Source organism: Phaeodactylum tricornutum, chromosome 1, assembly GCF_000150955.2.
Source record: "Phaeodactylum tricornutum CCAP 1055/1 chromosome 1, whole genome shotgun sequence".
Classification (NCBI taxonomy): Eukaryota; Bacillariophyta; class Bacillariophyceae; order Surirellales; family Neidiaceae; genus Phaeodactylum; species Phaeodactylum tricornutum.
The window spans coordinates 554,107-566,137 of record NC_011669.1 but is presented as its reverse complement, the minus strand read 5'-3'; the positions used below and the strand labels follow the sequence as shown (position 1 = coordinate 566,137).

General features: G+C 46.6%; 7 protein-coding genes across 7 annotated transcripts; 4 read left to right on the top strand and 3 right to left on the bottom strand.

Moving 5' to 3' along the window:
• Positions 1-467: 467 nt before the first annotated feature.
• Positions 468-1,070, top strand: Trx-m (thioredoxin m; the record flags this gene model as incomplete). The annotated part of the gene is made up of 1 exon (XM_002177076.1): positions 468-1,070. The coding sequence occupies one exon, from the start codon at positions 468-470 to the stop codon at positions 1,068-1,070; it is 603 nt and encodes a 200-aa protein (XP_002177112.1).
• Positions 1,071-1,169: 99 nt separating this feature from the next.
• On the bottom strand, positions 1,170-3,161 carry PHATRDRAFT_42606 (predicted protein). The gene is given in 2 exon segments (XM_002176572.1): positions 1,170-2,682; positions 2,702-3,161. 2 exon segments carry the CDS (start codon positions 3,118-3,120, stop codon positions 1,209-1,211), a joined length of 1,893 nt encoding a protein of 630 aa, XP_002176608.1. The 5' UTR covers positions 3,121-3,161; the 3' UTR covers positions 1,170-1,208.
• A 269-nt stretch (positions 3,162-3,430) lies between these two features.
• On the bottom strand, positions 3,431-4,404 carry PHATRDRAFT_42605 (predicted protein). Its single transcript, XM_002176571.1, has one exon. The coding sequence runs from the start codon at positions 4,308-4,310 to the stop codon at positions 3,885-3,887; it is 426 nt and encodes a 141-aa protein (XP_002176607.1). The 5' UTR covers positions 4,311-4,404; the 3' UTR covers positions 3,431-3,884.
• A 1,125-nt stretch (positions 4,405-5,529) lies between these two features.
• Positions 5,530-6,142, top strand: PHATRDRAFT_42604 (predicted protein; the record flags this gene model as incomplete). The annotated part of the gene is made up of 2 exons (XM_002177075.1): positions 5,530-5,601; positions 5,681-6,142. The coding sequence occupies 2 exons, from the start codon at positions 5,530-5,532 to the stop codon at positions 6,005-6,007; spliced, it is 399 nt and encodes a 132-aa protein (XP_002177111.1). The 3' UTR covers positions 6,008-6,142.
• A 514-nt stretch (positions 6,143-6,656) lies between these two features.
• On the top strand, positions 6,657-8,274 carry PHATRDRAFT_42603 (predicted protein; the record flags this gene model as incomplete). The annotated part of the gene is made up of 2 exons (XM_002177074.1): positions 6,657-6,700; positions 6,798-8,274. 2 exons carry the CDS (start codon positions 6,657-6,659, stop codon positions 8,272-8,274), a joined length of 1,521 nt encoding a protein of 506 aa, XP_002177110.1.
• PHATRDRAFT_24439 (predicted protein) lies at positions 8,251-9,608 on the bottom strand. The gene is made up of 2 exons (XM_002176570.1): positions 9,247-9,608; positions 8,251-9,177 (listed from the first exon to the last, which is right to left on the bottom strand). The coding sequence occupies exons 1-2, from the start codon at positions 9,470-9,472 to the stop codon at positions 8,330-8,332; spliced, it is 1,074 nt and encodes a 357-aa protein (XP_002176606.1). The 5' UTR covers positions 9,473-9,608; the 3' UTR covers positions 8,251-8,329.
• A 575-nt stretch (positions 9,609-10,183) lies between these two features.
• On the top strand, positions 10,184-11,990 carry PHATRDRAFT_42601 (predicted protein). The gene has a single exon (XM_002177073.1). The coding sequence runs from the start codon at positions 10,367-10,369 to the stop codon at positions 11,960-11,962; it is 1,596 nt and encodes a 531-aa protein (XP_002177109.1). The 5' UTR covers positions 10,184-10,366; the 3' UTR covers positions 11,963-11,990.
• The last annotated feature ends 41 nt before the right edge of the window (positions 11,991-12,031 follow it).

Here is a 12,031-nt window from a genome sequence, read left to right as displayed (position 1 = left end):
TTTTGCCCGGTCGTCTTGGTATCAGATTTCTCGTGTGTGACGCTTGTGAGGTATCGTGATATACAGGAATACGGAATCAGGATTCTAGAGTTGTATTGTTTTGGCCCAAATTGACATACTATAGTGGCAACGTCAGCATCGAGAAGCGGTAAGACAGGATATAAAAGAGACAAAACCCGAAAACAAGGCGGCCAGTTCAAGTCCAATATCTCTCAAAGGCAAAGCATACGCTACTTCCATTCCTCATTCGTGCTAGAGATGCAGCTCGTACTTCTCTTTATCGAACATAAATCGTCTTGAGCTCGTACTCACAGTCAGAACCAATTCTAAGCATTTGAGTTCTTTCGAGAGCTGACTGAGACTCTTTTGGATCGATTGATTGTCGTCACAGACCCAGAATTGAGAGCGGCAGATCATTCACTTTTTCTCGTTACTACCATTCATCTATTGCAGCGATCTTTGCAGCAATGTACCGGGCCCAACAATATTGTCGATCACGCACTCTGTTTATACATTACGCCATTGTTTTGGTGCTGACAAGATATTGCTCCGCATTCTGTTCACTGGAGCCTGTGCTGCGACCTTCGAGATGGATTTCCAATCGATCCAAGTCCTTGACTCTCCTGAACACTATAGCATGGACGCCGAGACCGTCAAAGACATCGCCACGCCTTTCTATGGCAGTTGGGAAAACCGGCGGAAAATTGATTGAGACGGTTGAGGAGTACACTTCAATCGTGTTGGAGATGGAAAGTCAGAAACCCGTCATGGTGTTTTTCACAGCACCCTGGTGTGGTCCGTGCCGACTGTCCATCCCGGTCGTCAAAGATGTAATGAAGCAATTTGCGGGACAAATTGAGGTTGTTGAAGTTTGCACGGATGATCTGCCAGAAGTCGCTTCGGATGCCGGCGTCGTGAGTATACCCACTATACAAATGTATGCTAAGGATGAATTGCTGGACACCATTGTTGGGTGCGTCGCCAAGAGCGTTCTTGCGGCATCCGTGGAAAAGGTCTTGGAAGAAACATTGTCCAGGTACGGTGCTAGCGACTCGGCGGTCGAACAATAGTTTCTTCTCGTAAACATTCCGCTGTACGTGACAATTGTACGGACAGCATGAGGATGCCTCATTCCCAGCATCTTTACAAATAAAAAATACACAAACGTTGCAAACAGTATCATTAACAACGATCATCCATAACTTGCTTCATCCACGCAAATCGCGCCAGGCTTGAGGCCAACGCTGGTCTTCTACAGCAATTGGATGCCGAAAGGCGCCAGGGCGATGGTGATCGGCTTGGTACGGTTGATCTACCAAAGTGACTGCGACGTGCGGTACACCCTTCACTTCAACTACTTCGTCCTGTCCCGGAAGACGCGCGCGGACCATGTAGACGAAGCCGTGTTCTACGCTCTCTTCCCGCCCGCGGAGATCACACACCGTCAAGACTTGTCCAACATAGTCTTCGAAGGATTTCGGTCCGATCCACGGAAAAATCGACAAACCATCTTCGTTTTCGTGCGCCTCTCCGTCTGTTTGTTCTCCTATGTAGATGTAACAGGCAGTGGCGACACCATCCGGGTATGGGCTGCTGTCTTGTTGTAAATTGATCGGAAATGGTTTCGTTAGGAAGATGCTGTTCATATCTTCGGCCTTGAGCGGCCATTTGCCGTCGAGCGTACTGGCTTGCCAATTTTCCTTGTACTCGACCCAGGCCTGTTCCCATGCAGCACCATAGTCGATGAATATTTCCTCGCCTTCTTCGATATCTCGAATTGCGTAGATTTCCATGACAATGTTCGGATACTCTTGATTCATCACTTCGTGCACATGCAGGTCATGTAGACTGTGGTCATTCCAAACGCTCGTGTGCTTAGACCAAGTGAGGTAAGCGTTTGCCTTGTCACGGAGACTCCCGTGATTGATCAAGGTTGCCAAGGGGCCAACTGGCATAAGCAAAAGGCTTGACTCTGGATGGCCAAAGCAATAGTTCACCAGGAGCTGCTGCCCGCGATATTTCTCAAAGTTGTAAGTGAGACCCGTTGGACGCCCTTCTTCATCATGGTTTTCGACAAATTCGTACATATCCATTAGGGCCTTGTTACCAACCGGAATCATAGGTACGGGAACAATTAGTTCATCCTTGGCAATTTTTCGAGTAGCAAAGGCACCTCGTCCCGCATCAGGAATGGTACTCGTGTCACCACGCATCTTGTCAACACAGATGCCATTGTCTTCCAACCATCGGGGACTTTTGACTAAATCCCGATTGCGGTAAACAAAGGTCCCACCGGCATCCAATACTCGCTGAAGTTTTTGTGGATGCGCAGGAATTAAGGATTTAATAATCTTGGCGCGCTTTCCTGTGGCTGTTCCCAGTACCTTTTCCAGCATAAAGTCTAGAACATCATCCTTCAAAGTCTCGCTCATTTGGTCACCAAACTGGTCCATAAAGTCGACAATCTTGTCCAAAAGCTTGTCCGCATCTTGATACTCCCACCGAGTCAACTTATCCTGAAACGCGTCGTCGCCAAAACTTCCGTCCCACTGCTCTCCAAAATTCGCGAAGAGTTCCATGCCAGCCGGAATCGTACGGATCGCTCGTAGCGTCATGTTATAATAAGGTGTAATGGCTCCCCGAGAAGGATGGGGCAATGCCCGGGAGTGTGAACGCATTGCGCTCGCGTTTCAGTACCGACCCTTGCAGCCAATCAACATTAGAGTGACCCGTGTGATAGTTGGACAAAATTCCGATTCCTGGGACAAACACAGTCGAACTGTAATTGCCCTCCCAACGACCTCCGGCATATTCCGAAGTCCACACAAAAGACTGAACAAAGTCCAGAATATCGCTATCGTACTGCGATCGGGCGCGATTCGGGTATTCCATAAAGTCTGACAGAGGAATAGCCAACTCTGAGAGAGGAATAATGTCATCCATCGAGTACGTAGCACCCGCAAATAAACCAAATTTGGGTTTGCGGTCCGTGGATACGGCCGAAGGGGCGAGCCATAATCGACAGGAGGTCGGCTCGTCGCCCTCCGAGGCCGCGGCTTCTACCGGAGGAATCAACAGAGCTCCGAGTATGGCAAAGCATAACTTTGTCGTTGACTTCATGTCAACCAGTAATTACAACACAAAATGCCACCAGGTAATTGTGTCTAATATGTAAGGATTCGTAGAGTTTGCTAATGTCAATCCAACCCAGGTTGAGAGTTAAACTCGCGAAGTAACTGGGTTTATTCGTCCGTTGCATTGTGCCTTCTCGCTACACGACTAACATAATCCAATCGGATACAAGCAATACTCAAACAGACAAGTCTCGGACATTGTTTTCACTGACTAACGGCAGGAAATCAAATTTCCGTCGTCCACCACCGAAAATGAGACTGACGGGCACACCCTCCTCCACACATTAACATAATCACTTTTACTCTTAACTTGCCGAACACAGCCTCACCCGGTAAGCACGATGAAAACTGCATTCACTATCCTGATTTTGTCCCTAGCGTCGGGAATTCAAGCTTTTGCTCCCGCCCCGGCATTTTCCCGGGCTTATACTGCCAAGCAATTGTTTGCCGATAAGCCAGACAACGAGAACGAAGAGGGCCTTGATTTGGATCTTGGTGAAATGTTTGATATGTTCGAGGCTGCCGATAAAGAAGAAAACTTCGACGATGCCATCAAGAAGGTTAAAAAAGACAAATAAAAGATGCAATTTCTTAAGGGGATCCTTAATTGACGATGCTTGCCCAGCTTTAGACTCCCCATAGGGACTCGCACCACTTAAAACCACATCGTAAAATACAAAGGTACATATCTTTTTGATCTCTTTAGACAACTCAACGGTAGAAGCACATCAAGCTCATCCACGTCAGAGTCTACAACTCGACCGGCGGTAAGGCATCTAACGGAATCAAATCTCGAGATCCCAACATGAGCGGAATCAAGAACAGAACAGGAAGAAGAGAGAGTATCATGTAGATAATGACGCGAGTTTCTTTGGGGTCGGACAAATCAGGGCTCAGAGCATCTGGAGAAATTTCGCCTTGACTCAGAAAGGGGGCTGTCTGCGGTTGCTCCTCTTGCATCACCCGTTCTTCGTCAAACAATTCCATTACACCTTCATCTTCCTTATTCTTTTCTTTCTCAGTCTCCACAGACATACAAAGTCTAGATCCCTGCTTCAGGGAAACGGTGTTGAATTTTTCGCCGAGTTTGGGTGGATGAACAAGGAAACCGTTCGATAGCCCAACAATGTCCAACAGAAGGAAAGCCAGAGCCAACAAATTAAGAGAAGCCCTCATAACAATACTCGAAATTGCAAGTGTCAACGCTGTGAAGCACCCGTGTATTAGGTTCAGGTTGGAAGAATGGAACAAGGTAGCGTACCTTCCTGCGAAGTAGTCGCCTTGTGGATGGACGTTTTCTTTTGCAGGTAGAGAGAGGGCTGACTGTGATTTCTTCTACTGGGTCACACGCTAGAAAAGAGCCCTGAAAACCACACTGATTCACTCCCACACGGGAGCGATCACAAAAAAACGTCATCGAAAGCATTTCTATCTCAGGTGGGACTCGGATTTGGAAAAAGCGACCACATGTCACATATAAGACAAAATTTTCAATTGTCATTAGCAAATGCTGATCTAGCATTCCAGTAAACACATTCCAAACTCTGATGTATCACAAAATTCAAGCACCGCTCTCAAGAGGTCACAACAAAATATTGGCAATATGATGGCAGCGCCATAAGATGCTTCGGGCGTTCACACCGGGAGCATCAACAAGTACACATTCATGGCTGCAATCCATGCTCACCCGCAAATCAAACAGAAGTGGAGTGTTTCTTGACAAACAAACCAAACAATGGCAAAACTGGATCAACCGTTGTGAGAATAAGCGCCCAACAATTTGATATACAAACTCTACGTTTTCATTCAAATCTGCCATGCTTGAATGAGGCAATGCATGCAACCGAAACATGTAAGTGTAGATAGACTACAGAAAAGATTGCGGAGAGCTATTATCCTATTTCTTTTTGGCAATCACCAACCGGAAATTGTAGGGCACATGGCAACATTGGTTGCAGGCAAACCATTGTTATCCTACCAGCTACTAACAGTACTTGAAAACAAACATTTCTTGAGGGTTGCTTCACACTTTTTACAAATCCTGGAGCTTTCTACTGTTAATGGTTGGTAGCAGTTAAAATGTTGACAGTGACATCAAAAATATTCCTTTTTATTTTGCCAATGTAAAAACAATCTAACTGTGAAATGTTATCCATCATTAGAAACCGACTTACAATACTGTTAAAGTGGATTAGGGGAGGCCCATAATGGTACGAGTTTGCTAGAAATTGACAGTGAGTAGTTTGAGAATGACATAAATTGTGAACTACGATTCGACTGGATGCGACACGGAACTTTGATGGAACTCGTATGTTTATTCACAGTCAATTAAGGAAAGATATATATATTAGCTGTCACATCGACAAGCATCCTCAGAATTACCGTGAATTCTTTCATGACACCAAATTCTGCCCACGCCATTCTCTCTATCCTCCATGATCAAGCACGGCAGAACAACGAGCCTACAGTTAGTTTCTCACGGTGTCTATAAATTCTGTATCAGAACACTTGTTATTGCAACAACAACAACTTTCATCAAAAATCAGACCAAGACCATCGCTGAGAGTATGCACAATACAATTGAAGATCTTTCCACCGAATTTGCCAAAGAATCTGCAACAATCCAGATCAACCCGCCCAAACGTACAAATACATGGGGCGAGCACAATTCTGTTGTGATGGCGACGATGTACGGCAATCGCATGACGAACTGCCAGGACGTACGAGAAATCTACGCCGAATGCCACGCGGCACATTCCAAAGATAACATATGCAAGACTGCTGCTAGCTACTTCAGTATATGTATGATGGGCAGTCGCATCGAAAAGGATCAATCGCGCCTAGTGTCGTATCAAGATTCTAGTCAAACTTGACGTGAAACACGTCGAAAAGGTGCTGAAACTCGCTTTTGTTTCTCTCGAGCCGGTACGAACGTAGCTTTACCCTGCTGCTCTTGCGACAAGTCAATACGGATAACAATATAGCGGGAAACAAAATGCCTTTCTTTGCTTTTGTCGTTTTATGCCATGTTTGGCTGTGATTGATGTTCTCGTTTCATCCTACCCGAACAGGACGACACGTTTACCGTATACACCGTGTGGGAACTTCCGTTCTTCAACCAGCGACGACGCCAGAATCCTATGTCTGTATGTCGCTTCTTTGTCAGACGACTAATGTCTTCGAACTAGTTATAATGTAACATAAATGAGATCATTTCTGGGACTGCCACATCCTCAAGTACGTGGAAACCATAACGATCCCAATGATAGTCGACATGGTCACTTTTTGGTCAGACTAATAGTGATGGCAGAACGTTGAGCTGGTCAACATTCTGAAGCCCGTCTTGCTATCCTTGAAAATATCGGGCTCGGAAGGGATCACAGCAATATATCAGCACATACGAAAGTCTCGCGAAGCGAGTATGCTTAGGCTCTTGGTGGCAACCAATTTCTTTCTTCAAGCGTGGTTGATCCGGCATTCTTGTGTGCACGCATATTCAAGATCTAGCCAAGTGTCGAAACCATGGGGTCTTCGGATGATTCCAATTGCCTCGTGCCCTATGAAAGGTCCAGATATTGCGCTTACGCAAGTAACAGACGCAATTAATGACTTCAGCCAGCACCAACAGAAAAAGCAACATGTTGATCTAAGACTTGTGCGCAGATTGACGGAAGCCGCAATTTTCGCGCGCGGAGAAGACGAAGGTTTCCGCGCCCTAGAGCAACTAAGCATTCTCTGTGCAGAGAGATTCTCTTTCGATTTGGTCGAAAAGCCAGCTTTTAAACCCAACGACAGTGTTATATCGCATATCCCAGGGTTGATTCCAAAAAACGTAACGGAGTTAGTCTGGAACAAGGTGTACCAAATGGAAAGGAATGGCTGGATGAGTAGCAATCCTGATTCGGTCGATGGTTTGCCAAGCTTACATTTGAATCTAGTTACAGGTGGGAGGCAAATATTCACGAAAGCCAGTTGTGAAGGTGGCGACTCTTGCGAGAGCTTTGAAAACGGAATATGCGATTTGATCGAACTCATATCACCTTTCGTCTATTATGAGCTTCTCCCGAAAGTCAACGAGTTGCTAAACACAACAACAATTAAAGTCGACGATATTTTTCTTCGTCGATACGGAGATGAGCTTACTGATGGGATGTCACGCAACGGCATATCGGCTCACTACGATGTTTTTTCTCGCTTGACCTCTGTGATTGCCTTGGACGACACTGCCGCTCAAGGAACCAACGGGTTGTATACAACACAGCAATTAATTGCGGACACAAAGACATTTGGAACAACTTCCAATCACGCTGCACTTCGTCGCTTTTTTCCTTTGCAATGTGGCGATGGGGTAGTTCACACTTGGGATGTTCTGCATGGTGTACACATTGATCCTGGCCTGAATCGTACAAGCCTGATTGTCTGGTTTACGGACTCGGACGAGCCAACACAAACGAATGTTCCATCATGGATTTCCAAACGATCCGATCTAGAAAGTAACGACGTGACGCAGTTTGTCCTTGCTAGTTCTTTAGAAAGTGCCAGCATTTTGTCTGGAGAGCTCGAGCAGCAGTGCAATAATCCTGTACCACGTAGGAGCCTGGAAGACGCTACTCTTCCTACAACAGGAGCGTCAGGAGATCATCTTCATTATTTTGACTTCTATTTGGAAAGTGCATCCCGTGGAAACTCTTTTGCCTTGACTCGACTGGGACGAGCCTGCGAAGAAGGTCTCTTGTCTAGTCAAGGACTCCATCGAGCACAAGAAATCCTGACACGATTGCAGCCCAGCATGTGTTTAGATCTCCCCGGCGTGCCAGGATTACACGAGCTGCACAGTCCCATGAATCTGGCAAAACGATTTTGGTTGGAAGGCGCCGTCCGAGGGAACGCGATTGCTCAAATTGCGCTAGGGGACGAATGTATGATGGAAGCATCTGAAACTGGCGACTCGGACGTTCGTCTATTGGCTGCTGTTCTCTTCGCTCTAGCTGCTCAGCAACCGGGAAACGTGCACGCCTTTGACTCATTGGCAAGAGTGATCGATTTTGAAGTAGCTGATGAGAAAATCCGAAACGACGAAGACTTCGCTTCTTCATTTATTGTACGAATCGCACATAGCGTTCAATCAACTATTGGCTGAGCAGATGTTAAGTCTATAAAATCTACCTCATCTTGTTGGCAACAGAGAAGTAGCTTTATCGTTTATAGCTCGCTTTCTTGCCCTTCGGACGAATTTCATCTTCGGCTACATTGTGAATAAAAATCTCGTTCCCAGGTTGCAAGTGCATACTCCCTTGACTCCAGTCATAGCTGCTCGCGTATGCAAACAAGTTGCCTTGCTCATTGAAAGCGGCACATGAGATTGTACGCTGGATCGCATTGAAGCCTTTCAGACGCTGCTTGTTATCCTTGTCCCAGAAGTTAACAATGCCGTCACTACCGACGGTCGCAAAAGTACCGAACTGCTTTTGAAATGCGATGCAATTTACCGAATATGCGTTGCTGTCTTGGCGATGACATTTGAAAGCAAAACTGTCACGGCCGGCTACCTTCTGTACGTAGTGAATTCCAACTCTTCCTTCAATACTTCCAACGGCGAAACCCATTTGATCTGGAAAGCACGCAATACACCGCGTTTGGTATTTAAGCGGCGACTCCTTGCGTAAATACTCCCGCGGCTGTCCTGAAACATCGTAGCAGATAATATGTCGACCAGCCGTTGCCACCACTAACAAATTATCTCGAACATCCATTGCGTACACGCGTTCCGGCATATCAAGAGTCGCGACCGGAGTAGGCTGTCGACAGTCCCAAAACTTAAGTTTTCTATCCCAACCCCCGGACACAACAATGTTTGTCGCACGTAGGAATCCAACACCCTGGACAGGTGCATCGTGTGCCCCGATTTGTTGGGGGATGTTGTTTGGAGGTGCGGATCCAAGCTGCCACATACGAACTGCTTTGTCACCTCCGCAGGAAAACACAGTATTTCCGTCCGCGGAGAAACAAGTGTCGAGCACAGGAGAGCTTCCTTCGTGATTGACTGTACCGAAACAGAAGATGTCAGCCTTCCGAACAATCAGCTAATGTGCCACTAAATGTCCATACATACCTTGTGCTTTCGGGTTAGCTTGTACTTGGCCCCCTTGCTCCTGTACTTCCCAACATCGTATACCCGCGTCCCAATTGCTAGACACCAAGATATTCGCTGTTGGACTCCAGTTTAGGGAGCTGATGCCTTCGTTCCCTGCATGAGGGACGCTATAGTCGTTTGGCGTAATCGACGTCGACCGCGAGCTACTGGAAGAGGCGACGCTACTGTTCCCGAACGTCGACATACGTGCGCCACACGTTTGCTGCTTCAAATCTGGCTGAATCTACGTTTGGCGACCAGGTATAGTCAAAGGAAGGAGTTGAACTGTATAAGAGGAGCAACGATACGAAGGAGGATCGCTATTTAGCGAAGCAAATTAGTGGAGTAGATGTAGCCAATTTGAGAAGCAAAGCGTGCATGTGATTCATCCGCTGCTTTTGGTGGAGCACGCACCGCCGCGGTTGTTCGGTTCGATCTCCCAATCTTGTTTTCAACTGGAAGTAATTTTACCTAAAGCTAGTTAGAAGAAAAAGTATACAGTGGAACGCTAAAGAAGAATGTCAATACGTTTGGAACTTGTTGACGCAAGAGAAAATTCAGTCTGCATCGCTTTTTGAGAGAATTAGTGCACCAAGCAATCAATACAGACAACAAGTAGCCCCCGTTCCGCACTGTAAAGGAAAAAATCCAGTGGTTGGCCCTAAAATTATTCACACATTCAGTCAATAAAGATAATGAGCGATATCCTGACCAAAAACTCTCGGTCTTACAATTGCTCTCATTATTCGTCCTACGAAAAACACACAATGAACACGAAAACTGGCTGATGTGCTTCACATTAGCCTGTGATTGGTGATTGACTGTGGACGCGACAAGCATAGGGCAACGGGCTTTCGCAATCACAGTCAGTCGAAAGTTGGTACCTGACGGTAACTGTACACTGCCATTGCCGAGATTAACTGTCGCAGTCACACATTTTAGCAGATGCAATTGCCAGCAAAATAAACGACCATCCGTAACGACTACTTGGCATAGTACATTAGGAGATCGTTTTCCAAATCGAACGTTTCACAATTTCCTGTTTGTCTGGGCAGAATCAAGTTTAGGTCGTAGCAAGAGCGTCGGTGAATCGGATCCGATGGCTTCCGTTTGTAGACTCTCTTTTGCAATTGTGTACTGTTTAAGTGCATGGTCTTACACTGTGGAGAGTTTTCTTGCACCTCAGTTCTCCAATCTTAAACCCCTCGGTGTCTCCACACTCGCTGCGTCGTCGACGGCAGAGGTTATATCGAATGCAGCTTCTAGCTTGGAAAATTCTTTAGCGGCGGTACAAAAGGATATCTGCAAGACGCTGAAGGTCACCGTCGCACCGTCTTCTGTGAATCGGCTAGGTCTAGTGGCGACTGAGAAGATTAGAAAAGGTGAGGTCTTCTTGGCCATGCCGTATGATGTACGCTATGAACTTTCCGCGGATCTTGCGCGCAACGTCGTGTTCAAAGACGTACTTTCAGAAGACTATAATAGCTGGACAGGTGATGCTGGCTTGATTGCTTTACTAATTCTGAACGAAGTTTGCCTAGCTGCAGACACCGGTCTAGGGACGAAGGAACCTATTCGTCAGAACTCGCTCCAAGCTTTTATGAGCGCGTGGGTTGCGGCACTTCCAGGTCCAGAGGACATCAATCATCCTTTGCTGTGGTCCGAAGAAGACCAGGAGATTTTGCAATCCTCATCCACAAATCGAATCTATCGCGTTTTGGATGATATAGAAGAAGACGTAACGTGGCTGAAGACGAACGTTTTCGAGAAAGATGGCAACCGGTTCCCTGTATCGATTCCATGGAATGGCGAAGAAATCCCTTGTTTTTCGCTGACAGGCTTCAAGTGGGCAATGGCTTTGGCTCAATCAAGATCCTTTTTTGTAGATAACGCTGTCCGTCTCCTTCCCTTAATGGATTTCTGTAACCACGCGGACGAAGGCACGGAGGAAGCGCGTGCGGGCTTTATGGGAACCTTTGGTACAACGAAAGGGGCGGAATTGGTTGCGGGCCAGAGTTACGAGGTGGGCGAGGAAGTCTTCATCTGCTACGGCCCCAAAAGCGCTGCCGACTATTTGTTGGAGCATGCATTTTGTCCAGAACAAAGTTGGAAAACTGCTGTTTCAGAATTGTTTTTTGAAGTTGACCCCAAAGATCGCTTCTACGACGACAAGCTGGATATACTTGAATTCGAAACTTATGATGCATCCCCGATGGACCCCGTTCAATCCTTTGATGTGGTGAGTGCGCCTGGAAGAGATGGTGAACCAGACCCTTTTATGGTTCAATTTGTTCGACTTTGCAAGCTGGGTGCGACGGATGCATTTCTCCTCGAGAGCATCTTCCGCAAAGAAGTCTGGGGATTTATGGAGCTTCCCGTAAGTGAAACAAATGAGCGAGATGTTGTTGATGCAATCATGGAGGCTTGCCAGCTTGCATTGGACGATTTTTCAAAATGTGCGGAAGGTGGCCCAGAGATTTGCAGCAAACTACGAGAGTCGGAAAGCCAGGCGTTAATAAGAACGAGAGACTTTTTGCGACGGGATCGAGAGGCTTTGGACCTGAAAGAGTACTACCAGCAAAGACGGTTGAAGGACTTGGGTCTCGACTCCGAGTGGTCTCCTGAAGATGATATGAGTCCTGACCTTGGATTTGGGCAAAGTCGAGCCCCAGGCGGTGCCGATTACGATTGGTAAAAACTGAAATTTTCCCTTTACTCATTTGATTCTATGATAGTGTCGTATTTCCTAGCTTGCTAACTTCAG

What these genes read in the sequence shown, in the direction of transcription:
- PHATRDRAFT_42601 (XM_002177073.1), top strand. Translation starts at nt 10,367, where the DNA reads ATGGCTTCCGTTTGTAGACTCTCTTTTGCAATTGTGTACTGTTTAAGT.
- PHATRDRAFT_42605 (XM_002176571.1), bottom strand. Translation starts at nt 4,310, where the DNA reads ATGAGGGCTTCTCTTAATTTGTTGGCTCTGGCTTTCCTTCTGTTGGAC.
- PHATRDRAFT_42606 (XM_002176572.1), bottom strand. Translation starts at nt 3,120, where the DNA reads ATGAAGTCAACGACAAAGTTATGCTTTGCCATACTCGGAGCTCTGTTG.
- PHATRDRAFT_24439 (XM_002176570.1), bottom strand. Translation starts at nt 9,472, where the DNA reads ATGTCGACGTTCGGGAACAGTAGCGTCGCCTCTTCCAGTAGCTCGCGG. An exon ending in AGCTAACCCGAAAGCACAAG is followed by an intron (nt 9,178 to 9,246) that starts GTATGTATGGAC and finishes GTTTCGGTACAG; the next exon opens with TCAATCACGAAGGAAGCTCT.